Below are 26,332 nucleotides of genomic sequence, written 5' to 3' on the forward strand. Positions count from 1 at the left end.
TTTTCCAATATAAAATATGTGCCTGGTTTTAATAAAGGTTGGGGTGGGAAATGGAACAGGTGGTATAAAAAACGTGAAAACTGTAAGAACAAGGGTAAAACTTGAACATGGATTTGATTTTGGATTTTATAATGCCATAATACAGTATTTGAGATTTCCCTGTTTCGTGAAAAATGTAAAAAAATAAATAAAATAAAATAAAAGAAATCTACATCACATTAAAGCGACACGCGCCAAAACAAACCGTGAGCCCGCGTAGTGACGTCATACAAGCGAGCCCAAAAACATCCCTTCAAACAGGCGTCAGTCAGCAAATTCATGGAATCCGTTTGCAGGAACGGGTCAAAATTTCCGCATCTACAGCAAGACGAGCTTTTTGGAGTCTTATAGCGCTCTTCTTGCTGTAATAAGTTGAACAATTTCCCCAAACTTTGCCGACAGCCGCACGACAAAACGCCGGTCAAGCCAGCTACTAGCGCATCTACGCGAATTAAGCTAGTTGTGTGGGGTATTTTTTGTGTGTCGCGCTTTGGATGAGCATCTTCACTCCTTGTCAGCCACAAAATGGACCCCCGCGGTACGCCACTTAAAATTCCAGGTAGTCATTCCTTCACCTGATTACGGTTAGTTTTCGTTGTAGCTTGCGTATGCGTGGAAAAGTGGTATTACGTTACGTTACCAACGGGCATTGCACGCATTGTAATTTTAACGCAAATAAGAGTGGAAAATAAGTATTTGGTCAGCTACAAAGAAGCAAGATTCCTGGCTGTCAAAGAGGTCTAACTTCTTCCACTCGTTACCTGTATTAATGGAACCTGTTTTAACTCATTGGTATAAAAGACACCTGTCTACAACCTCAGTCAGTCACACTCCAAACTCCACTTTGGCCAAGACCAAAGAGCTGTCAAAGGACACCGGAGACAAAATTCTAGACCTGCACCAGGCTGGGAAGACTGAATCTGCAATAGGTAAAACGCTTGTTGTAAATAAATCAACTGTGGGAGCAATTATTAGAAAATGGAAGACATACAAGATCACTGATAATCTCCCTTGATCTGGGGCTCCACGCAAGATCTCACCCTGTGGTGTCAAAATGATAACAAGAACGGTGAGCAAAAATCCCAGAACCACACGGGGGGACCGAGTGAATGACCTACAGAGAGCTGGGACCACAGGAACACAATGCGCCGCCAGGGACTCAAATCCTGCACTGCCAGATGTGTACCCCTGCTGAAGCCAGTGCACATCCAGGCCCGTCTGCGGTTCGCTAGAGAGCATTTGGGTGCTCCAGAAGAGGACTGGGAGATGTTATGGTCGGATGAAACCAAAATAGAACTTTTTGGTACAAACACAGGTTTTCGTGTTTGGAGGAGAAAGGATGCTTAATTGCATCCGAAGAACACCATACCCACTGTGAAGCATGGGGGTGGAAACATCATGCTTTGGGGCGGTTTTTCTGCAAAGGTACCAGGACGACTGATCTGTGTAAAGGAAAGAATGAACGGGGCCATGTATTGAGAGACTTTGAGTCAAAATCTCCTTCCATCAGCAAGGGCATTGAAGATGAGACGTGTCTGGGTCTTTCAGCATGACAATGATCCCAAACACACAGCCAGGGCAACAAAAGAGTGGCTTTGTAAGAAGCATTTCAAGGTCCTGGAGTGGGCAAGCCAGTCTCCACATCTTAACCCCATAGAAAATCTGTGTAGGGAGTTGAAAGTCCGTGTTGCCCAACGACTGCCCCAAAACATCACTGCTCTAGAGATCTGCATGGAGGAATGGGCCAAAATACTAGCAACAGTGTGTGAAAACCTTGTGAAAGAGTTACAGAAAACGTTTGGCCTTTGTTATTGCCAACAAAGGGTACATAACAAAGTATTGAGATGAACTTTTGCTATTGACCAAATACTTATTTTCCACCATCATTTGCAAATAAATTCTTTAAAAATCAAACAATGTAATTTTCAAAGTTTTTTCCCCCACATTCTGTCTCTCGTGGTTGAGGTTTACAGGGCTCTCTAATCTTTTCAAGTAGGAGAACTTGCACAATTGGTGGTTGACTAAATACTTATTGGCCTCACTGTATACCGACTGGTTCAGTCAAGCATCAAATGGCTGTTGTGTATTTTTCTCAGAAGCTCCTGGTCAGAGAAGAGCAAGAGTTCAAATGGTCAAATTAGATTGTCTTGTCAAGGCTATAGTGCGTGAGGGTCTTCCTGAAATTTAAGACCAAAGCAAAATCCTTGGTTTTGGGAGTAGTAAACGGCTGCTGCTATTGAATTATTTGAGTTACAGTATTGATGAATCATTTCAGCTCGAGAGAAATGTAAAATCACGTTAAAATTTTTTTATTATTTTTTCTTCTAAACTTACTGCTTATTTTCCTGGGCCGTGCTGGACGTTGTGATAAATGTTGCACCGCAGGCAAGGACAACTCCAGCTCCGACGATGATGTTCCGCTCTCAGACTTTGTGATGAGGCAACCAAAAAAGGAGAAGCAGTCCACTGAGGACACGCACAGCTCCAACGCCGAAGACAAGAGCAGTGAGGCCGTTGGATTCTTTGTATCTCCTTCGTTGTCGCATTCTGACCACATTTTGATTTCTTGCCAGATGATGAGCCACTGATCAAGCCGAAGGCCAAGAACAAGGAAAATAGATCATCCCCAATTCAAGTCAAGAAAACAGGTTAGACAAGCTGCTGATTGCAATTTATTTTTTTTTTGGAATTTTTTCTAGAAACATTTTCCTCCTTGTGATCCTAAAAGGGGATGACAGCTCCGACAACGGTCCTCTGATGAAAGCCAAAGCAGCAACCAAAGCTGGCAAGAAGTTCACAGCGCCACCCAAGAAATCTGCTCAGCCAAAGAAGAAAAAAGGTAATCAACTTCAGTGAACTGACACAATGGCAAACATTCACCCGCCTGCATCTTGGACCTCTATTGGAATCTCCCATATCGGAAAACAGCTTCCTCTTCCTCTTTAAAAAAAAAAAATCCTTATACAGATGTTCCAAATGAGGACGCGAGTTCGGACGACGAGCCTCTGAGCGTAATCGCCAAGAAGCTGAAGCCGCAGCAGAAAGAAAATCTGCCCGCGAGCACCTCCGCACAATCCGCCGAGGCCACCTCCAAAAGAAACGCTGCCAAGAAAAGAGGCGAGTGTCACAAGATAGAAATGGAATTTTGAAAATTTTCATTTGCTGGCTGTAAAACAACAACACATGACTCGATCGAGCATTCCTTCAGCACCACATTGAGAAAAAGGTGAGTATATACTGTATGTTATGTATATGTAGCCGGTTTAGGGCGGAACGATATTGGAAAAATAATCCAAAAAGATTTTCTGTCAATATTCATTTAATGTGATCATTTTTCTCAAAGCCTTCCTCCCATCTACTTTTCAATAAACACGAGCAATAATGGCCAGATTTACCCAAACGTTTAAAATCGGCATAAGACTGTCATTCAACAACATTTTCCCAAGCTCACCTTCGCTGACATTTTTCTGACCTCTTTCCAGTCAAATACAGAGAGTCTTCCAACGAGAGCTCGGACGACGACCCGCGGGCAGCCATCACGAAGAAGAAGGCAATCACCAGTCTGCCGCAAACGCGCTTCCTGAAAAACGGCAAGAAAACCCGAGCGAAGCGCGCGAGCAGAGCGGAGCAAGGTAAGGCTCGGAGAAAGCGGCGGTGGCGGGGAACGCGAGGCTCCATTCCGAGTGCCGACCCGTTGGATTTTAAGAGCCTGCGTCCTCAGACAACGGCTCCGACGATGACGACGGCATACCCTTGAACCTCGTGAAGCAGACCAAGCCGGCACAGGACAAGAAAAAAGCAGCAAAAAAGAGTGGCGCGTCTCAAGCCAGCGCTTCGAAAAAGAGGCGAGGTACAATCATGAGGATGTTTTATGGAAACACAAACTAGTAGGAGGCGGACAGGTGAGCAGGACAGCCCCCTTCACACCCACCATAATTAAAACGAGCTGGAAAAAGAAACTGGAACGTTGTTGGTCCTTGGGGTAATTTGACCAAAGCCTGTCTTGAAGAAACCTGCAAACGTTCAAATTTGTGTCAAAATTGCATCACTTTATCTCGTTAGAAGCAGACCGGTCTGACGACAGCTCGGGCGACGAGCCCCTCATCAATCTGGAGAAGAAATCCCAAGTGGAGAAGAAGGCCAAGCTGAGGAAACAGCCCGCGACTTCCAAGAAGAGGGCAGCGACTACCAAAGCCAGGAAGAAGACGGCAATGGCAGGTAACGTAAAGACGAGGACTGTGTGCCAGAGCCCCATCGATGAATCAGATGACATGTACCCCCCCCCCCCCCCCAAAAAAAAAAAAAAAAGTTGGACCCTACTATGTGCACCACTGGTTCTTAACACAAAAAAGTTTCATACATGGATTCGCGAAACAATAAGGGGAAAGAAAAAAAAAAGTTTTTATTTTTTTCCCACCACCACAAATTCAAAACATAGGTGAAGTGCACAAAATGAACCATCGCCACACAAAAAAAAACCCTCTGCTCGAAGCAAGATTTTTAAACTTTTTATTTTGTTCTTTTTTTTTGTTTGAGTTCATCTTCCTTCCTAACCGCTTGATCCTCACTAGGGTCGCGGGGGGTACTGGAGCCTATCCCAGCTGTCTCCGGGCAGTAGGCGGGGGACACCCTGAATCGGTTGCCAGCCAATCGCAGGGCACACAGAGACGAACAACCATTCGCACTCACAGTCACAACTAGGGACAATTTTGAGTGTTCAATCAGCCTGCCATGCACATTTTTGGAATGTGGGAGGAAACCGGAGCACCCGGAGAAAACCCACGCAGGCCCGGGCAGAACATGCAAACTCCACACAGGGAGGCCGGAGCTGGAATCGAACCCGGTACCTCTGCACTGTGAAGCCGAAGTGCTAACCACTGGGCCACCGGGCCGCCCTGTTTGAGTTCACCAAACAAAAAATAGGCTTGAAAAAAACATTTTCGTTCGCAAAATTGAAAAACAAAACAGAACTATAATAAAAGTGAAAATGTCCTTTGTTTTTATCAGTTGATATCACAGGTTCAGGAATGTAAGCGCCAGTCTAATCGTTTAGGCAACACTATGTGTTTTTAGATTTGTTCTTGATTTTACTGTTTGGTGCTTTGTCTTACTGTTTATTGTGCATGCTAAATCGCTCCATGTACAGCACTTTGTATGCAGCGATGGCTGTTTTTTTTACAATTACTGTACCTTGACATGTCGCCGTCTGATGTTTTCTTAGGCGCCAGTTCAGATGACGAACCCTCGATGGAAGCCGTCAAACACCCTCAAGTGACCAAAATGCTCCGCATTAGGCTGGAAAGGTGCGAAATTAAGGAATCCGCCGCCGCGGGAAGCCAAGCAGGTAAAAGCAGCCGCCTGCGAAATCATCAATCATAAAAATGTCCATGTGAATGTTGACGTCCTTCTCACTCCTCAACTCAGAATGGCAGTTGGTCAAGGAGCCCAGCGAGAAACTAGAAGAGAGTTCCGAGTGATAGTCGGCATCAGAAGGGACGATTCATGTTCAAACCAGTTTGTTAAAAGAATCTTTTCGGCAATATGCTTCCGAAACAGTGTGTAATGTTGAGGACAAAAGAATCCCAATGTTTTATATGTGAACGCATTGAAGGAGTCGTTTTGTTGGCTCCACTTTGTTTAGTTTGGGACCAAACGCATTTTAGTTTGGGTCCAAATGTCAGTTTTGCTTTTATGTGCACACAAGCGTTTTTTGAAGTGTCATTTTGACATTTGTGCCAATTTTGTTGTTCCCCGAGGGTGAGTTTTATTGTTTACAACTGGAAAATGTTGATGTTGCCCACTAATATCTCTTAAGCTTTTTTATTATTTTAAATGGATGTTCAGCATGTTTGAGTGAAGCATATATATTAAAACGTGTTTTGTTTTGTTACTGACAAAGTGCAATCATTGTAGAATTACATCTACACAAAGTTGAGTTGTACTATGAATTGAGAACATATATTGAACTCTTTTCATGATGCATATACTTTTTAATCAGGGTTGTTTTGTACTGTAACACACGGAAGAGTATGCAACATTTTACAATGAGGTGTCGAATATTAGAGGCAAATATTTTTAATAAGTACTAAATAAAAATTAATATCTCTCGGATAGTGTTAATAGTTATGTACAGTATTTACATGATAGCTTGGTGTGATACACATTGCCGTTTGCGCATGCGTACATTGACCGCCGATATGCACACGTGATCAAATGTGCACGCGCACAATTGTTGACACTTCCACAACTTCCGGGTTGTTGCCCGCTGCCAGTTACATCATTTCTTGTTTAGAATCGTCGCGTTATTTCTATGATGACGCATTGATATTAACTAACAGAAATATGGTGGATTAAGAATTAACATATTTTCGAGACAGTTTCTCTGTCGGTTAACCGGTGTTACCTCACCACCTGCTAAAGGTAGAACTAGTTGGTAACTAGTTAGCATGTCGCCTTTGCAGAACGCCAGATGATAATATAGGTAATTTAAAAATATATATATTTGTCCTCGCCATGACCGGTCTGCGATGTCGGACGTCGGATACTTTCGAGGTGGCCGAAGAAGAGGAGGAAGAACCCCGAAGGGCCGGTAAAATTGGCTTGAAACTAACACAGCAAGGCATGTCGTTGTTTACTGTTAGTAACCGTTATTTTTTCCTCCAACGTTACTGGATGGTCAAGTAGAGGATGAAGAGGCTGAAGAGAACCAACCGAAAGTAGGCGAGCAGGAGGAACTCTGTAAGCAGAAAGTGGAGGATTCAAACAAACAAGAGTCGACGGACAGAGCACCCAAACGTCCTTCTGCATGTAAGTAATTTCTTTGAGTCATAACTTTGAAAAAAAATATGACCATTGTTCACAACTATTGCCATTTATGGAAACAATGTTAGAAAGCCAGCTGGGTTGTTTAATGAGTTTCAATATAATTCAAAGCTCAATATTTTTACATAAATATACCTGAAGTTTCAATATCTTCCACACATCAGTTACATGGTGCCACGTTGACACACTTGTGTGCACATTTGTCTGCAGTGAACGCTGTTCAGCGTGTGCTCGGGGTCTTGTTTGGATGCTTGGTGGCAGTGGCGTGCGGCACGCTGTACGCTGCCTACCTCTCGGCATTTCACGAGAGGAAGTTCTGGTTCTCCATGAGGCAGGTGGGTTCCGCAGAAGCCATGCCTCTAGAACACAGGTGTCAAAGTCAAGGCCCGGGGGCCAGATCTGGCCCGCCACACCATTTTATGTGGCCCGCGAAAGCAAATCAAACATGGCAAATTCCACAAGGCTTGCTAAAATATGTACCAAAATTTCAAATTCTCATATGTAATAAATAAGAGAGATATTGTCAACAGTTTTCATTACAGTAACTCAAACAATAGTTCAATTACCCGTTATTCTTGACTTCTTTATATGATTTCCAGTCATAATGGCCCTCCAATGGAAATGGTAACAAAAATATGTCCTGTGGCGAAAATGGGTTTGACACACCTGCTCTAGAATGTACTTAATCGTTAAATTACTCAACACAAACAAACGTAACAGGGCGTAGGACTAGATAAGTTTTTTACTTCTTCCTACTCCTTTGAACATTTAATGGTGCTGTTGGATGACTGTTTTCTTTTCCTTTCTTACAATTTTCTTTTCTGTCAATATATTACTGTGTTGTATATTTTATATGTTCAATAAACAAACAAACAAAAACCACCTTCATATCAAGCTAAGCTAGCGTAGTAGCGGTTAGCTTGCTAGCTCTTGGCAGCATCAGTACTTTGCACGAGTTGTTTTTGTGTCTTAGGAAGTGGAGCGGGAACTCACCTTCCAAGGTGGCAGCGCTATCTACTACTACTACTACAAACACATGGTGGCGGCGACGTCTTTCAATAGAGGTGCATCTTTTTTTTCTTCTTTTTTTTTTCCCGCCCTCGGCGTGTTTGGGAAAACCAAGAATGTCCCCACGCGTGTGCCGCAGCATTCTACGAGCTGACGAAGGACGACAGAACACTGGCGGGACAAACCATCAACGCCGTCGAGCGTCTGTCTCTGTATCCTGAAGTCGTCACCAGCTACATTTACAGAGTCTCGGGCAGTCAGGTCAGCCTTCAAAGGGGGACGTTTTTGTGGAAACGTGGACAAAGTCAAAGTAGTGGAACTTGAATATGTCTGTCCCAGCAGGATATGGTGGAACCCGTCTACTTTTACGTGGGCACGGTGTTGGCGCTTCAGGCGGTGTACGCCACGGCGCTGTTCACTTGCAGCTGGCTGATGAGTGGCACCTGGGTGGCCGGCATGCTGACGGTGGCCTGGTACGTCATCAACAGGTCAGTCCTGGATGGATGGCGTCATGTCACGGACTTTGAACAGGAGTCTTGGTTGTTGAAGTCCTGTCCGTCGCTTTCTCCGTCGCAGACCTGATGCCACCAAAGTGGAGCAGGCGCTTCCTCTGCGAGAGAATTGGGCTTTGCCGTACTATGCTTGTCAGGTGGCGGCTCTCACCGGATTCCTGTCGAATAACGTTGGCTTGGCTGGTGAGGTGAGACGTTGTAAATTTTATTAATTTTTTTCAATAGTTTGACACAGTGAAGTCAATTAATCATTATTTTATTTGTTTTTGGCGGAGTTTTGATTGGACTCCCAATTATTTGGTTTCTTGGGCGCGTTTTCCTGAACATTTTGTTTGAAATTTGGAATCCTTTGACTTTCAAGTCTCATTTTCCTCTAAATCACAGGTGTCAAAGTCAAGGCCCGGGGGCCAGATCTGGCCCGCCACACCATTTTATGTGGTCCGCGGGAGCAAGTCACGTGTGTCAACTTTCATGATCCTTGCTCAAATCTGTACCGAAATGTCAAATCGTCATGGGTAATAAATAACGTTGAGATTATGCATCTGCTCCTCCGAGAGAAGCCGTAAGTCCGAAGTGGCCCGGAACAAAAAAATGAGTTTGACACCCCTGCTCTAAATGTTGGTTCTTCTCACAAGAATAAATTGTTGTGCTGTTGGTGATTTGGAGGGCACCCAAGTTGTGAGGCTTACCTTTCCAGAAAATTCTGGTTAAACTCAAGTTATTTCACTTTTCAGGCTTGGATTTAGTTTGACTTTGAAGGTATCCGCCTTTTTATAAACTCTTGTAATTTAACTTTTTGTTGTTTGACTTTGGAGACACATTTTTCCGGTGAATTTGTTTGAACTCTAAACTGTCTTTTGAGACACGCTTTTATCAGAAAATGGAGTTTGAACTCCCATGTGTTTGACTTTTGAGGCAGATTTTTCTTTCCTCTAACTTTTTGTTTAAATTTTTGTAGTATTTTTTTTCTAGAGCGCTTCATTCATTTTTTTCCCAGAAAATGTATTTCTCCAAATTATTAGACTGAAAGAAAACGAACTCAAGGACTTTTTTTTCCAAATTGTTTTTTTTTTCTTCATTTTACTTTCGCAGCCTGGTTTTGTCCACCCTTGTGGTTGAACTCCAAATTGTTCAATTTTTAGTCTGTTTGGAGGTTCTCACAAATTAAAGGTGCGACTTTTGCTTCCAGCTATTATGCTATTTGACCTTGAGCGCCACCACGTTCACCTTTCTGCTGGTGTGGGAGCACAGCCACTATATGCTCTTCGTCCAAGCCTTGTGCCTCTTCCTTATGGACTCCTTGGACCTGGTGCCACCTCGAAAGGTACGCCCTGTCATCTTCTTCCTGCTTGTTTGACAAAAAAACAACACAACAATTCTTGCCGCAGCTCTCCGACATCCACAAGTTGTACGTCAGCTCCTTGCTCCTGGCCTCCTTTTTCCATTTTCACAACGCGGCACTGCTGGTCTCACCGCTGCTCAGCCTCCTGATCGGCTCCGGGCTGGCGAGGTACCCCACCGAGGTCGCGTCGTCGTGTCCCATCAGAAACACCCTTATGTCGTCAAACCTTCTCAGCAGGGGTTTCCAGATGAAGAAGGGCCCTCTGGTGGCCAGAGTCATGAAACTTTGCTTTCATTTCCACCTGGTCTTCTCCACGAGCATCACCGTCAACTATTTAATCAAGGTGCATAGACGGTTTTCACGGAGTTTAGGAGCACGATCAAACCTTAATCAAGTGTTGTCTGTTGCGCTGTTTCTGGAAAAAATAAATCAATAATAATTCTCTACTTGCAGAAAGTCGTGCCTGTAAGTAAAGGTGAATTCATACTGAAGTTCTTGGAGGTGAAGTTTGGGCTCAATATGACAAAGTAAGACACAAGGATGTTTTTTTTTTAAAATAATTATAATGTTTTATGTTAATTCCATTTCTAGTCATATTAAAAATCCATTTTGTATTCATCTTTATTTTCATTGAATTTATTTAACTGCCTTATGTTTTTGAGTACAAAAAAATATTTCCCACCAATTCTGTTTTTTTTTTTGTTGATTCTTTTTGTGATTTTTGAGGATTCTTTTAAAAAAATATAACTTACAGGGTTAACGTTGTTGTTGGTATATTTTTTCTTCCATTATTATTTACAATTACTCTTGAAGTTGTTATTCATTTTGTTGTAATTTGTATGACTTGTTTTCTTTTTATGATTCCAGTAAAATTTTGTGACAACATATTGTAATTGCACTGCATTGGTTGCGTTGCAGCGATTTTGTGAGCAACTTGCTGGTGTGCCAAGAGAGTCTTCAGTCTCCCGGTCAGGATTTGTACCTTCGCCTCACTCAGTCGTCCATCCTGCCTTTCTACCTGCTCGTGCTCGCCGTCTGCGTGGTGTCCGCGCTGCAGGCCGTTTTCACCAGACTCAGGTGTCACCGCATCTCGCCTTATCTCTTATCGTCTCGTCTCGGACACGTTTCCTTCCCCCCCCCCCCTCAGTGGTCAAGAGACGCAGAACGATGAGCGGCGGCCGCAGGACGGATATGTGGGGGAGCGTCCCGAGGTCGTCTACCACGTCTTTCACACGCTGATTTTCGGTAGCCTGACGCTGCTCTTCGACGGGTAGGACGAAGACGCCGCTTGTAGGTTGTTGGACGTGCGCTGGTTGGTTCATATGCAGTTTTCATCCTCGTGAAGGATGAAGTACTTCTGGACGCCGTACATGTGTGCGTTTGCGGCATTTGGCGTGTGCTCGCCGGATCTGTGGATGACCGTCTTTCGGTGGCTAAGAGTCAAGTCGGTCCACCCTGTTGTCCTGGTGAGAGGCCTTCAGGCTATACATACATATCTATATCTATACATATAGACATTGACAAATACGTTACATAGCAGTACTGTTTTGACAGTTTGATTTTCTGCATTTTTTGGTTGAACTCCCAATTGTTTGACTTTGGAGGCCTGTTTTTTTTTCAGCGTATTTTGGTGATCACGAAAGGTTATACTGATTCAGAATTTACTTTGATTTTAGTTTTGTGACAGCAGTATACCTTTTGAATTCTCTTTTTTTCCGGTGAATGTAACATTTTATGGACTAAATATTTATAAGAGGTGTTCCGGATACAGCTTTTTCAATTCCGATACGATGCCGATATTGCAGGAAGGGTGTATACTTTTATTTCTTTCTGAGTATGAAAAGTTAGAAGAGACTAGATCCAGTGATGCGATTTAAACAAAGAATAGGCAACAACAGTGAGTACAGTATCAGAAAATATGACCCATTTATTTTAAACATTCGGGCTGCATAAATTCAATCTCAAACATGAGAATGCAATGCACTTAAATACAAAATACATTTAAAGACCTTGACAAACAATGCTAATAAAGTTTAAAAAGAAAAAAACGTACTTCTTGAAGTTTGGATATTGTGAATGTAGACCGATGTAATCCGAAATCAATATCGGATCGGGTCACCACTAATATTTATGGAACAAACATTTAACATTTCTAACCTATATTTAAAAAAAACCCAAAACATTTCCATTTCTTATATTAGTTTAGAAAATAATAAAAAACACAATAAGACTATCGACAATAATAATGGTAATGACAATGCAATTGTTTTTATCGTTGCTGCCTTGCAGTCGTTAATCCTGAGCATTGCTGTTCCAACGATCATCGGCTTCAGTTTGTGGCGTGAGGTAAGACTTTGACCCAAATATGAATAATAATAATGATAGGAAGAATATTTCTATTTTTTTCTCCGTCCTCCGCAGTATGGCCACCGCGTCCTGACTGACCTGTCCGAGCTTGGGGAGTTTTACGACCCAGACACAGCCAAATTGATCGGCTGGATCCGGTGAGTCTTCTATCAGGTGAGCTTTTGAACAATTTGCTCATCATCCCCTCCTCGTAGGACTCACCTTCCAGCAGCGACTGTGTTTGCGGCCAGCCCTCAGCTCCTGGGAGCCATCAAGTGTGGCTCCGACGCCGCCGTCACCAGTTTGCCGCTACACTCGGATTTAGACATGCTGAGGAGGAGTGAAGACGTGAGTTAGTTATACTTGAAGAATGACAATAGCGCTGAAAGTTTGATCTTCTGCAAAGTAAATAAATAAATAAAATCCAAAACAAAACATTTTCCTCCATCTTACTAAGGAGCGGCGATCGTCTCCATGTATGTATTACACTGCCATCTGCTGGACAAAGCATATACTTCCAGAAGGAGCAGCAAAATGTCCATAGAATTGAAGCAAAAAATGTGGCAGAAAATATTTGAATCATTTCCATTTTATTCTATGCATTGCAGACCTACCAGGTATACTCTATGCGCTCCGCCGAAGAGGTCTACAAGATCCTGACCTCCCTCAAGGCAAACTATGTGATCGTGGAGGAGTCTCTGTGCAACGATTTCACCCTGGACCAGGGCTGCCGCATCAAGGACCTGCTGGACGTCGCCAACGGACATGTAAGTATTGCGCAGACGCTCTGCTTTTGTCTCAGATACAACCCTCGATCTCTCCCAGGTAATTCAGGACAATGTCAAGATGTTCGCCTTCTCCAGACACCGCCGTTTCTGCCACGAAATCAAAACCAACCTTTCGCCGTACACCAACTACTTCACCCGCGTCTTCTGGAACCGCTCCTACCACGTCTACAGAATCAACACGGTCATTTCCTTCCAGTATTAACAGGAAACGGCAGGACTTGAGGTTTTTTTTTTTAATATCCATGTTCTAGTTTGCACTTTGTCCTCACTGGTAAGACAATTCGTGCACTAATAGAATGACAGTCTTACTCGTAATGTTCAAGTGGCTTTCCAAAGATGCGGATCTTTGTGTACTGAAATATGCCATAATACTGTTTGTTCTAAAATGTGTATGTGTATGTGTAAACATACACATTTGTGTATACATACACACACACACAGTATATATGTATATATATTATATGCCGGTTGGAGTGACAACATTGTTGTACTGTAATTTATAAAAATGTGCATTTACTGTTACTGTCTGCTGGAACTCATTGGAGTTCCTGGGATGCCAATATTGTCTCAGGCCATACAGTAATCATGTTCACGTAATATGAATATGATGAGTGTTGCTACATCTTTTGGTAAAGAAACAACTCTTTGTTGCATTAGTAGTGCCTCAATAAAGTGACTGTGTGTGTTTTGGGAGGGAGGTGGTTCTTTTTTTTGTCCTCATGCATCTCTCGTTTCTTCTACCTTTTGTGCTGAGTTCCACCTTGTCGGGGAAAGCTTTTGTTAAACAATTTTTTTTGTATCTGCTTTTTGTCCTTTCCATGTCTTCAAGCTTTTGTCCAAATAAAATGACTTTTTTTTTGTTTGAGCTAGTGTGACAATTTTGAGGGTTTTAAGACTATTATTTGAATTTACAAACTGCATTGATCCTGTGAGGAAAATATAAAATTACACAAACCCTTGTACTAATGTAACACAAACAGTACAAACAACGATTTAAAGAAATTTCAATCAAACAAAATTAAGATATTACGTGTTTGTATATGGTAATAGCTAGTTATGCTCCAGTTATGTTTGTACACGTAGGTCAAAATTAGTAATGCATTATAAACACTGATATTTTATGACATTTTACACATTGAAAAAGAAACTAAAGACATCAAACATGCCTGTATGATGTTACAAAAATATCAATCACAAAGAAATAACAGTATAATTAAACGTTAATACTGTACTTAAGTTTGGTTTCAGGGCGCTATAAAGATGCGCCAAATGCGGCGCAGTATGATTCCTCCCGAAGACGAACCGGAACCGGAAAGCGAAGCGACGCAATGGCGATACTCAGAATCAATTACGTGAGAAACAGCAGTCAACCTCCCCCAAATTCGGGCCCTTGTTGAGTTTATTTGCAGTTGCTATGTTCTAATTAATTGTTAAAGCACTAAGGTAAGATTATTCACTTTCCGGTTCGAGCGGCGGCGCCGTAAAGTTTGTCAGCTCGCCGAGAAAATGAACCGTAAATTAAAAAAAAGTCCGAAGGGGTGCGCTTGATTCTCATTAGCTTTTGCGGCATCTCACCGGCATTGCACCTCGACCCCTTTAGCTTGGGCTGCCCCAGACATAATAACAAACTAGCTAGCTGGCTATAGAAATACACTCGGAATAGTCCCATGTCCACGATTTACAAAAATAAATTTGTACCGGAGAAGCGTTTCATGCACATAATTGTACACATAAATGTGCGATTATAGTTGAATTAGAGCTTTTTTGACTATGTTTGGGAACCATGGGAAACCCCCAAAACTTGCTGTCTATTACATTCAGGGATTTCCTTTGCTCGAATTGAGGTGGCGTTGGTGATGCCTCAAACAAACCCTTAAATGTCAAGTATTTCATTTTAGTTTTGCACACCTACTTTCATCAAACATTGACTTGTGTTCACCAGGGGAGGATGAGTGCGGAAGCGGCCGACCGGGTCGCCGCCGTGACAAGTAGCAGGCCCAGCACGCCGCTCCAAACTTCCTGGTTCGAGTTCCTCCTGGATGCATCCCTGCTGGAGAAACACCTGCAGAGCTCCAATCCCGGTGAGAGCTCAGCGTAACAACAATCTTCAGATGACACATTGTCCCAACGCGTCAGTGATGAGATTTTTGCATCTTCTCAGACCCGACGGGGGTGCAGCTCGTTGTCCAGTTCCTCGAGCAGGCCTCCAAGCCGTTGGTGAACGAACAGAATCTGGTGCAGCCTCCTGCCGACAACCGCAGGAACCGCACCTTGAAGCTGCTGGCACTCAAAGTGGCGGCGTACATGAAATGGGATCTAGATGCGTTGGAGAAAGGGTGCGCTCCAAAGTTTTCTGTGCCACATTTAATGCTTCACTCTAATGTACATTGTGCTACTCTTTTTGGTATGAGCGCCTTGGCCACCTGGCGGCAATATAATACACACAATGAAATACATGAATAATAAAAAAAATAAAAAAATATAAATATATTGTCTTCATGTCAGCTTGACCATCCCCGTGTTGAACATGCTGCTCAATGAATTGCTGTGCGTGAGCAAAGTGCCGGCGGGTGTCAAACACGTGGATCTGGATCTGTCCACCCTGCCGCCCACCACAGCCATGGCCGTCCTCATCTACAACCGCTGGTGAGACCAAAGAAAAAGATGACATTTCAAATCAGACGCCGAAGGAATACCAGAATGAAAAAGTTTGCTTCATAGGGCCATCAGAACCATTGTGCTGAGCAGCTTTCCAGAGAAACAGAACAAACCGGGGCCACACCAGATGAACATGTAAGTTTTCTTCTCTCAATGGGTGAATTTCATCCGCAACAAAATTTCAAACCGATTTCAATTTGTATGTGCAGGTTGAGTGTTGTGCAGCAGGAAAAAGAGATGACGGACAACATCCTAAGCGTGGTGTGTAAACGTCAAATTACAAAACCTTCCGGGGTTCTCCATGAATTCTATTCGCCATATCAATGCCGTTTTGTGTGTCCAGTTAAAGGAGCAGGCCAGCGACTCGATCACTGTCCTGGTCGGGGCGCTACATCTGAAGAAGGATTTCTACGTGCACACCATGAGGACTCTGGACCTGCTGGCCGCCGACACGGCGGCCGCCAACGGCGAGACCGAGTCCTCCACGGCAGGACTTCGTATCAGCGCCAACGAGCTGCACTGCCAGGTGGGCTCGAACGCAGTGGTCTCCAACCCGTATTGAACCCAAGACACATTAGTTGGGCATCAAAGCTTTTAACTGGCTCCTCCTTCTGGTCTTTTTAGGTTCACTATGACTTGGGCGCCATTTTCTTCCAGCAAGGCTGCACGGACCAGCCAGCCTTTGAGAAAGCCAGAGACCATTTTAGGCAGACCAAGGAGCTCTTGAAGAAGGTATAACCTCAATCACATTATGCCCCTAACCGTGTCTAATTCCCCGTCATTTCATCTAAGCTGGACTCCACGGTGCATGTCCACCTGGATGAGAAGCGCCTGGCTGGCTACTGGAATGCCTGCAAAGCTCTGACCGGAGACTATGACTCGTGTGACTCTCAGACCACACACTACGACCAGATCAACGAGCTGCTCGGAGCCCGCAACTACCAGGTGAGCACTAAATCAAGTTCTGCTGTTCTAATAGGCTTTTTAGATAGTCACCCGGACCCCCAGTTGTGTTTCATTGCCCCTCATTTTATTTTTGAGGGGCAAAAAATACAACATTGTATGGCGAGAGTTGGCTTGAGTCACGGTACTTGTTTCAGACCGTGGTGGAAGCGTTCATCAAAGACAACGTCAGCCGCGCTTTGCCCAAGGACTTCAGACGCTCTGTTCTCAGGGAGGTCTTGTACAAGGCCCAGCAAGGGTGAGATTTAAACGTCCTGCATTTATCACGCGTGTACCGAGATTGGTCGCAGTTAAAGTTGCAAAATCTTTTTCCCGCAGGGAGACGGGCCTGGATGAGGTGTGCCACCAGTTGTGCGTGTGCAACGCCGTGCGCGACGCCCTGGAGGGGGAAGTGCTCGGTGTGCGCTTCCAGCAGCTGCTCATGAAGCCCAGCAAGCGCCTGGTGGACTTTATTTTAGAGGTAATCGCCATTTTGTGAAGGACAACGGTAGGAAAAATTACCAGCTCGATTATAGTTCCAATAGTTGTCAGTATTACATTTACAGCGTTATTTCCAGATGACAAATTTTATTGTGTACATATTCAAACGCTGTACCTTATGATTTAATATTTCACATACAAATCATTAAAAACGTTTTTTTTTCTATTTATGTCAATCAATGGATAAAATGTTCAAATACAACTCTATGAATGTTTACATACATACAGTGTGTTAAAGATATTTGTTGCTAACTGTAACCGCGTTACTGTAATCGGTGTGCAAAATTGCGAAGAGCCACTATGCAGGTAGATTTGGGTTAGTGTTTAGGGAGTTAATGGCTAGAGGGAAGAAGCTGTTTGAATGTCTGCCGGATTTGCTGCGCATGGATCAGCTAGCGCTTGCCAGAGGGCAGTAGCTGGAAAAGGTGGTGTGCAGGGTGCAGGGGGTCCAGGAGGATATTCCGTGACCGTGTCTTGGTTTTCGTGGTGTGCAAGTCTTCAAGAGTGGGTAGGGTGGTGCCGATGAATTTTTCCGCAGTCCTAACTGTCCGTTGCAGTTGGATTTTGTCCTTTTTTTTTTTTTTTGTGGCGGCCACAAACCAAACTCTGACTGAAGAACACAGGATTGATTCGATGACTGCTGTGTGGAACTGTCTTGGCATCTCCCCGCGTTACGCCATGCTTCCTCAGCAGCCTCAGGAAGTACATCCTCACAAGATGGCACCGGCACATGTGGCAGCCTTGGTTACGCGCTCCGTAGTATAATCCTTGTTTTTGTCATTTTCGTTCGTTTTTGGCGACTCTCTGCCGCTTACTTACGCAAGAGAAGAATTGCTTGGCATTAGGGAATCTACGCTCTGACTTTTTTTTCACCAGCTCATGAACACCCACAAGGTTTTTCTGAGTTAATAGCGAGCGAAGCGGCTGCGCTGTCCAAAGCATGGAAATGCCGTCGGAGAAGGGGGAAGCGAGCCGATGCGCGAGTCAAGTTACGTCAGCGTGGATTTCGAACCCCGATCCCATTGATTCATCTTGCTAATCTACGTTCTCTGCCAAACAAAATGGATGACCTTCTTCTCACAAAGAGCAACAAAACCTTTGCACTTTCTGCTGCGCTGTGCTTCACTGAAACCTGGCTCGGAGACCGCCACCCGGACGCCGCACTGTACCTTCAACCTCCTCCGAGCCTATTGCTACAGGAAGCTATCAGGGAAATCAAAAGGTGGTGGAATGTGCTTCTATATCAACGAAGAATGGTGCACTGATGTCACGAAGCTCAACGCACACTTCAACCCGGACTTGGGAGTCGCTGTCTCTAAACTGCGAGCCATTCTACTCACCAAGTGAGTTCTCCTCCTTCGTATTCATCGGTGTTTACATTCCACTACAAGCTAACGCTAATACGGCGCTACAAATGCAAGTAAGCAAACTCGAGCTAAATTATCCAAAATCACCCCTTATCATTTTGGGTGATTTTAATAGAGCACAACTTAACCGTGAACTTCCCAGATTATAAACAGCACGTTGATTGTTTCACCAGAGAAGGCAATATTCTAGACCACTGCTACACAACACTTAAAGATTCATACCGATCTGTTGCCCGCACAGCACTGGGTTTTGACCACTGTTTAATGCACTTAATTCCTATATACAGGCAGAGACCACTGCTGGACCCTCTGCAGTTTGCCTACCGGTCTATGGAGGATGCAGTCAACACTGTGCTGCACTACATTCTTGAGCACCTCGACAGCACAGGGACCTACGCAAGGATCCTGTTTGTGGACTTCAGCTCTGCCTTCACCACCATCATCACGAAACTCCTCACCCCCAAACATCTCCAGCTCGGTGTGTCCCCTACGATCTGCCAGTGGATCCTCAGTTTCCTGACAGGACGGACACAACAGGTGAGGCTGGGAAGGACAACATCATCAATACGCACCACCAGCAGCGGAGCCCCGCAGGGATGCGTCCTCTCGCCACTGCTCTTTATCCTCTACGCGGACGATTGCACCTCAACACGCCCAGCCGTCAAACTCATAAAGTTCGCAGAGGACACCACAATCATCAAAGACCCCGACGAGTCTGCGTACCGACAAGAAGTGGAGCAGTTGGCGCTCTGGTGCAGCAGCCAACACAGCCTGGAGCTGAACACGCTCAAGACGATAGTGATGATCGTGGATTTAAGGAAACATCCTTCACCACAGCTGCCCCTCACACTGTCCAACTGCCCTGTGTCACCCATCGAGACCTTCAAGTTCCTGGGAATCACACTCTCCCGGGACATGAAGTGGGAGGTCAACACCAACTAAGTGGCTATGTAGCAGGTTGCAATACTGGACAATAGTTCTCAGCATCCACCCACGTCGCCCAAAATGACTTCTTCCAAGCGTGACGCAAAATAAATGAATTGTATGGGTGTACCTAATGGTTTGACTTGAATCCATCCATCTTGCAGGTGTGCGCCCAGTCCCTGGAAAGAGAGCGTTTGTCCGAAGCATCCAGACGGAACATGGCTACCTTCATGCAGTGAGTCCCGTAAACGCTCAACATTATGTTGAGTTTTGCTGTGTCCCAGCGTTTCTCCTGTCCGCCCCGACAGCACGCTCTGCGAAAGCCTGCAGGAACTGTCCCTGGTTTTCGTGGTGTCCTCTCACAAACTCTTCACCGAGCTCCTGAAGGAGGAGGAGAGGAAGCTGCTGTTGGAGCAGATGCGGAAGCGCTCGGCCGCCGTCAAACTGAGCGCCAAGCCGCTGCCTTCTTTTTACGACATCCCGGGTAAGCGCTGCGCCCTCGGTCGCCAGAAAGTCGCACGGCCGCGTCGCTGACGGCCTCGTTATTGCGCAGCGTCGGCCAGCGTGAGCGTCGGGCAGCTGGAGCAGCAGCTCATCCTCTCCTTGGACCCGCGAAAGATCAGGCAGATCCTTAACGAGCTCCACGACATTGCAGACAGACCGTTCTGGAGAATCAATAGCAAGGTAGACGCTGTACACGAGTGATGCGTTCAAAGACACTGGGGACAAAAAAATTGAATGGCTTTCACAAGCTAATCCTGCTTTCTTCTTTTGTTAGTGGGAAGTTCCATCAGACTACATCAACGTGATCCTGGCCATCAAAGACAACCTGACTAAAGACCTGGTCTACATCCTCATGGCAAAAGGCCTCCACTGCATAGCCATAAGGGTAAGGATGATGTATGGCGTCGTGATGACATAACTGTCTCGTCGCCACGTAGAGAGCGGTTCACTTCGTGGCGGCGCAGTTTGTCAATCCTCATATGTTAACAGTGCGACATTTTGCCACAAGATTGTGACGTGACGTGACGTGAACCCGTCGTTTCTACGACTCATAGTGGCGTGACATCACATCATCGTCCTTTTTCAGGACTTCGCGCACGCGCGCCAGCTGTTCTCCGCCTGCCTGGAGCTGGTGACGGAGTTCTCGCCGCGCCTGCGTCAGGTGATGCTCAACGAGCTGCTGCTGATGGAGGTGCGAGCCCACGAGACGGCGGCGGCCGACGGTTGCAAGGAGAGGCCGCCCCCCGACCTCGTCAGCCGAGTGCGCGGATACCTGGAGATGAGGATACGCGGCGAGTTTTGGCACCGCCGAGCCTGCGGCAAGTCGGGATTGTCACACTGTAACACCATTTTTTTTTTCTCCCGTGTGCACAGATCTTCCTCTGCGGCAGGTGGTTGGCGAGGAGTGCGTGGCCTTCATGTTGAACTGGAGGGAGAACGACTACTTGACGTTACAGGTGCCGCCCTCGGCTGTTATCAACAACCCTTACGTCAAGGTGACGCCACAATTTCTTTTCAACGTCAACATGAATGCTTCAACGTGTGTGTGTGTGTCTTGCTCGCTTTATATACATATAGAATTTGATTGAAATGTGTTTTTCTTCATTCCTTTGACTAAATCAAGAATATTTCCCGCAGCTGGGCCAGCTCCTGGCATCCACGTGCAAGGAGCTGCCGGGTCCCAAAGAGAGCCGACGCACGGCCAAGGAGCTCTGGGACGCCGTGGTGCAGATCTGCAGCGTCTCCGTCCAGCACAAGCGGAGCAGCGACGGACGTGTGGGACTCATCAAGCACCGAGACTCCTCCCTGGGCATCCTGCACAGGTGCCGTTCATCGCTGCGCCCTGAAAACCAACGGCAATGATGATAAATGGATCACGGCTCGTGACAAAATGAACTGTTACAAAATGTTGCCGTCATCTCTTGTGGTCGTTTCTCCTTCCAGGAGTAAATTGATAACATTTGTCAAGAAGATCCGAGTGAGTACATCAACACCCCCCCCCCCCCCGACTCGCCTACAAAAAAAAGTTGATGATGCTGACCGCCCGTTGTTTTTGCGCTTCAGGAGCCGCTTGTGCTGACCACGTTGATCTCGCTCTTCGTCCGGCTGCACAGCATCGTCAGGGTGGGCCACGTGCCGAAATGGCCCTTCTTCTACTTCTTCACACCGGCCTCTAGAAATATTAATTTGAGGCTTTGTTGCCCCCCACGCCCCCTTCCCGCAGGACGACATCGTCAATGAAGTGACGGCCGAGCACCTGTCCATCTGGCCGGCATCTCTGCCCAAGTAACGCAACCGCTGGTGTTTTTCTTTGGACAGTCTGCGTGTGTTTGGATGTCTGCGTCTTTTGCAGGGTTATAATGGTTTAGGATTTTTCATTGTCGTTCATTTTTATTTAGTTTTTTTTTTTTAGATACAGGTTGTTTGAATTAATTTTTAGGTTTTTTATTTTTATTTTTTTAAAGCTTCGTTTTTGTTTTAGTGTTAGTTTTATTTTATTTTTTAATCAATAGGGTATTTTTTGATTGAGCTTCCTTCTCCAATGCTGAATTACATACAATGAAAATAAACCCCGAAAGCTCTATTGATTGATAAAGATGGGGGGGAAAAAAAGAGCACTTTTGTTACAAAATCCTATTATAAACAAAAGCTGTAGTTTAAGCTTTCAATTTTATTTCGTTACAGACCCCCCCCCCCCCCCCCCACACACACAATTTTAGTTTTCCTTATGTCATTAGTTTTATAATCTGCGCATGCGTTGTGCAGCATCCAGGCGGTGGACGTGGAGGCGGTGGCCGTTACAGTGAAGGAGCTGGTGACCTATGCCCTCACGCTGAACCCCAACAGCCAATCGTGGCTCATCACGCAGGCTGATATCTACTTTGGTAAAGCGACCCCCTCGGACAACATTTACAAACCGACAACGTTAACGCCGGCGTTGTGTCGCGTTTGCCCCGCAGCGACCAATCAGTACTCGGCTGCCCTCAACTTGTACCTCCAGGCCGGTAGCGTGTCGTCGGATTTTTTCACCAAAGCCGTACCGCCTGACGTCTACACGGACCAAGTGGGTGCTCGCATTGCTTTGATTTGACGTGCGCGTTTGTTCCCTGCAACCTCTCCTCATTCTTAAACATTCCACGCAGGTTCTTAAGAGGATGATCAAGTGCTGCTCGATGATGAACTGCCACACACAGGTCGCACGTCACACACATTTTTCAATGCAATACTATAAGAGTCTATTTATTGTTGCACTTCCATTCGATTGTGTTGTTTTTAATGCTGATAAGCAGGATAAGCTGTCCACTGTTAGAACCGCTGTTCCGGAAAGGGTTTAAAAAAAAAAAAAGTTGCGTTGCAGGTGGCGGTCCTGTGCCAGTTCCTGAGGGAGGTGGACTACATGACGGCGTTCAAAGCACTCCAAGAGCAGAACAGGTACGCCTTGTTCCGCATAGCCTTGACCACCAAAAAAGTTACACAGCAGTTCCAGCGTGACTTTTTTTTTTTGTGTCCTTGGATGCAGTCACGACGCCATGGATTCTTTCTACGACTACATCTGGGACGTCACCATTTTGGAATACCTCACGCGTATCCTCACTCAACTTTCAATTCACACGTTTGTATTTATTTATATTGAAATATAACCTTGACCCTGATCAGACATCCACCACAAGCGCGGTGAAGCGGAAAAGAGACAAATAGCGGTAAGAAGTGTCAACATCCGTTGGGTATAAAAAGTCGACAGCCCGGCGTTTTTGAGTGTGTGCGTATGTGACGAAACGTCCTCTCTTCCAGATAAAAGCCATCGGTCAGACTGAGCTGAATACGAGCAACCCCGAGGAGGTTCTGCAGCTGGCGGCGCAGAAGCGCAAGAAAAAGTTCCTGCAGGCCATGGCTAAGCTTTACTTCTAACGTTGTTCTCCAACTGGATAATCGGCTGGCCGATTTCATGGGCTGAAGCTTTTTTTAAAAAAAAAAATCACCAGAAAGTATTTTTGTTTTTAACCCCAGCCCTCCCAAAAAATAAAATTTCAAATATGTCTCCTCAGCGGGGACAGCATCGTCATTTTTTTTTCCCATTCTCTCATTGATTGGTCCAAGCCAAACTTTTCATCTCCTAAAACGCATCTGGAGCGATTTCTCACTCACACCTGTGGTTCAAAATGAGCCTTTTACATTTTTTTCCCAGCATCATTCTTTTATTCCCCCGTGTGGCTCTTTTGTTGTGTTCTATTTGAGAAACGTGATCTGTTTTCACATTTTGTGGCTGACCCGTCAATGTCGTGTCAAGCTTAATTTTTTTTTTTTTTTTAATGGCACACACAGACACAAAAAAGATGCTCACAATGTTTTGTTTTGAAGTCCCCCAGTGGCACGGAGCAGCCGTGAACCCTTTGCAGGCCTTGACAAGACTTTGTCGGCGCTTTACAGGCAGACGCAAAACAGATCACACATGCGGACAATAATCGTGGCGGAGCACTGCAAACGCTGCAACATCTTCAACCGTATCCATGACATTTTTTTAAAATCTAATTTGCAGGATAAATTCAATATGTCGACCACGGAATGTTCTTTTATCCTCTCCTAAAAAAACCACTCTTGAGGAAAAAAAAAAAAGCGTTTATCCTTTTGACTTGTACTCCAGGCTACAGCATGTCCACAATTACGATGAAGACCTTCCATCACAGTATTAATCGTATGTTTGGCACTCCAGTTAACGTTTTTAATTTTAAAAAGGCCGAATATCACCACTAGGTGGAGCCCTAAACTTGGATTTAAATCTATCCCTTTTCGGGCCTTCGAAAGATTTTTCTGTCAAGATGATAGGTGTAAAAACACAAAAGAAAATGTATTTCCACTTTTAAATAGTGGAAAGTCTTATCGTCGACCAAAGATGAGGATTTCATTGAATTCCCATTCCATGACAATTGACAGCATTTCACACATTTGTGTCAGTGTGAAATATAATGTGCCATTATTGATTGATTGGCGATTGTTCACAAGTTACGTTCTACATGAAATCTAAATTTCGATAACTTGAACATTTCAGAAAATGCATTCAAAACAACCCAAAAAGAGCACGTCAACAAAGTATTTGGAAATCATGTAAAGCTCTGTTGTAATTTAGAAAAAAGGACAGTGGTGCCTTGGGACATGTAACGTAAGACATGCCATTGAAACGAATGGAAAGGCCTATAATAATTTGCAGCCACCCCCCCCCCCGCCCCCCAAGAAACAAATGTTCTTTTTTTAATCAAAAAATATCACTATATTATGTACTTTCTAAAAACATTTGGTAATGACAGAATATAAAGAAACACTTTTTTTATACCTCTGTTCAATGGACATTGTGCTGCCCCGTCAGGTGTGCATGCATTGACCACCTGGGGGCACTATAAACTGCAATAAAATGAGTTTCTCTTCGCAGCAGATAAAGAACACACGCACGTGACTATTGTATTATCTGTCCGCAATATGTGTTGTGACGCCGATGTTACTTAGTTGCCCGTGTATCATGATTTGCATTGTTTGTTAGCATGAAACTAAACTGACTTTGAAGGCCAATCTATGCGAAAACTGCCAATAAATGAGAATTGTTCACTGCCAAACTGCTGCTTTTCATGATGCTTGTAAAGTGGTGTGATGATGCGCTATTGAGTTAATAAATAACAGGATTGTCTGTTTAAAAAAAAATATATATATATATATATATATATATATATATATATATATATATATATACACAGTATGTCACAAGACAATGGAGAATATGAGGACAGTATGCGTGTGGAAACTGAGTAATTGGGGCGGATGAAAAAGGGGAATAAGTGATGGGAAAACTAGGCAAAGATAAAAGAAGCCATAAACGAGTGTCAAATGTAATCTAGAACTGTGTGTTTGTGCTTGTGTGTGTGTGTGAGTGTGTGCGTGCATGGAGATAAACACTACGAATTAACCAGATCTCCTTATGAAAATCTCTTTCACATGCCGCAACTCACACACACACACACACGCACAGATTCCACGGAGAAGTATGCAGCATGATCTATTACCGGTCCTCCTCTCGCGGTTTGTTTGATTTCATCGGCACTGACTGATAAGTACAAATGTTTTAAGATCCAGAATGTCGACCCAGCATGGATTTACGGCGAAGGATCCTCGCAAAGAAGAAGAGTAGGGGAGACAAGTTTTGGTGGACGTGACCGAGGAGCACTCTTCAAGTAGCTGGTAGCGTTGGCAGGGATTAAAAGATCAAACTGGTGTTTTCACTTTGTTCATGAAATCAGTTACACACAAAAGGATTAGGGGGCCTTCAGGGGAGCCTTGAGGGCCTCTGCGAGTCGACAAGCTGACCTGCGTTCAACTTTTGAACTCGCTGGCAAGGTCTGGATGCAATAGTAGCCTACTGCCAGGCTCACAAAATAAAACAACATTCATGTAGAGTGCATATAAAAAGTCTACACACCCTTGTTCAAATGTTCGGTTGGGGGGGGGGGGGGCGTTTTCCACCATGAATGCGCCTATACAACAGAGAGGCAGACATTTGAACAAAAATGAAATAATGATGGTGGTTGCACAAATGTGTACACCTTTTCATAGACATGATGTGACAGTCTTCAGAATTGACCAATCACACGAAAGGAATTTGTTAAATAGGAGTCAGCGCACACCTGCCACCTTTTAAGGTGACTCTCATTAACCACAAACAAATTCCACCTGTTAGAGTCTTTTTTTGGGGGGGGAAATTTTTATGCTTTCATGTTTTATGCTGACACTGACTGCTTATGTGGAACTGTTCATAATACCCCCCCCCCCCCACCCACCCACCCACCACCACCACCACCACCTGGCCTGGGCCAAAGTCGGAGGAAAAGTTAACAGCAGCCGCCAGTATTGCTTCACTGTAGGTAAGTTGTTCATTTGAAAAAAAAAGTTGTTCATTTGAAAAAAAAAAATCACATTTTTGTGGTAAAAAGCTAACTACGGCGTTCTTATTTTAAGGTCACATCGGCCAGTCTTCTGCTCATGCACCACAGCTGCAGCGGAGAAAACCGCGCCAAGTACGTACCATTTGTTTTGGGC

At 44.7% G+C, this 26,332-nt stretch overlaps 3 protein-coding genes across 9 annotated transcripts; all 3 read left to right on the forward strand.

Annotated features, from left to right (window-relative positions):
• The first annotated feature begins 249 nt into the window (after positions 1–249).
• LOC127605033 (uncharacterized protein DDB_G0286299-like) lies at positions 250–5,929 on the forward strand. 5 transcript variants are annotated; one of them, XM_052072600.1, is made up of 10 exons: positions 250–577; positions 2,425–2,544; positions 2,613–2,687; positions 2,768–2,878; positions 3,007–3,156; positions 3,522–3,671; positions 3,746–3,889; positions 4,102–4,257; positions 5,261–5,383; positions 5,464–5,929. In XM_052072600.1, the coding sequence occupies exons 1-10, from the start codon at positions 565–567 to the stop codon at positions 5,514–5,516; spliced, it is 1,095 nt and encodes a 364-aa protein (XP_051928560.1). In that variant the 5' UTR covers positions 250–564; the 3' UTR covers positions 5,517–5,929. The 5 variants fall into 5 exon arrangements, with proteins under 5 accessions (XP_051928560.1, XP_051928561.1, XP_051928559.1 ...); XM_052072601.1 differs by having other exon boundaries at positions 251–623; XM_052072599.1 differs by having other exon boundaries at positions 251–598.
• A 322-nt stretch (positions 5,930–6,251) lies between these two features.
• On the forward strand, positions 6,252–13,550 carry LOC127605008 (probable C-mannosyltransferase DPY19L4). Of its 3 annotated transcripts, none has more exons than XM_052072549.1 (19): positions 6,252–6,628; positions 6,721–6,846; positions 7,072–7,196; positions 7,835–7,925; positions 8,009–8,130; positions 8,209–8,357; positions 8,446–8,569; positions 9,571–9,705; positions 9,770–9,891; positions 9,958–10,066; positions 10,177–10,250; positions 10,642–10,800; positions 10,871–10,993; positions 11,069–11,189; positions 12,013–12,069; positions 12,145–12,227; positions 12,285–12,417; positions 12,678–12,836; positions 12,895–13,550. In XM_052072549.1, exons 1-19 carry the CDS (start codon positions 6,553–6,555, stop codon positions 13,057–13,059), a joined length of 2,253 nt encoding a protein of 750 aa, XP_051928509.1. In that variant the 5' UTR covers positions 6,252–6,552; the 3' UTR covers positions 13,060–13,550. The 3 variants fall into 3 exon arrangements, with proteins under 3 accessions (XP_051928509.1, XP_051928508.1, XP_051928510.1); XM_052072550.1 differs by having other exon boundaries at positions 6,253–6,628; positions 8,212–8,357; positions 9,961–10,066; XM_052072548.1 differs by having other exon boundaries at positions 8,212–8,357; positions 9,770–10,066.
• A 598-nt stretch (positions 13,551–14,148) lies between these two features.
• ints8 (integrator complex subunit 8) lies at positions 14,149–24,858 on the forward strand. The gene is made up of 28 exons (XM_052072535.1): positions 14,149–14,300; positions 14,800–14,938; positions 15,019–15,193; positions 15,363–15,503; positions 15,579–15,650; positions 15,725–15,776; positions 15,859–16,041; positions 16,140–16,247; positions 16,308–16,460; positions 16,616–16,716; positions 16,797–16,938; positions 19,414–19,484; positions 19,558–19,733; positions 19,803–19,933; positions 20,028–20,138; positions 20,340–20,544; positions 20,627–20,748; positions 20,891–21,075; positions 21,197–21,230; positions 21,317–21,376; positions 21,477–21,538; positions 22,019–22,137; positions 22,213–22,316; positions 22,396–22,446; positions 22,611–22,684; positions 22,773–22,837; positions 22,910–22,953; positions 23,045–24,858. Exons 2-28 carry the CDS (start codon positions 14,806–14,808, stop codon positions 23,159–23,161), a joined length of 2,991 nt encoding a protein of 996 aa, XP_051928495.1. The 5' UTR covers positions 14,149–14,300; positions 14,800–14,805; the 3' UTR covers positions 23,162–24,858.
• The last annotated feature ends 1,474 nt before the right edge of the window (positions 24,859–26,332 follow it).

The sequence above is a fragment of the Hippocampus zosterae genome, chromosome 7 (genome assembly GCF_025434085.1).
Source record: "Hippocampus zosterae strain Florida chromosome 7, ASM2543408v3, whole genome shotgun sequence".
Classification (NCBI taxonomy): domain Eukaryota; kingdom Metazoa; phylum Chordata; class Actinopteri; order Syngnathiformes; family Syngnathidae; genus Hippocampus; species Hippocampus zosterae.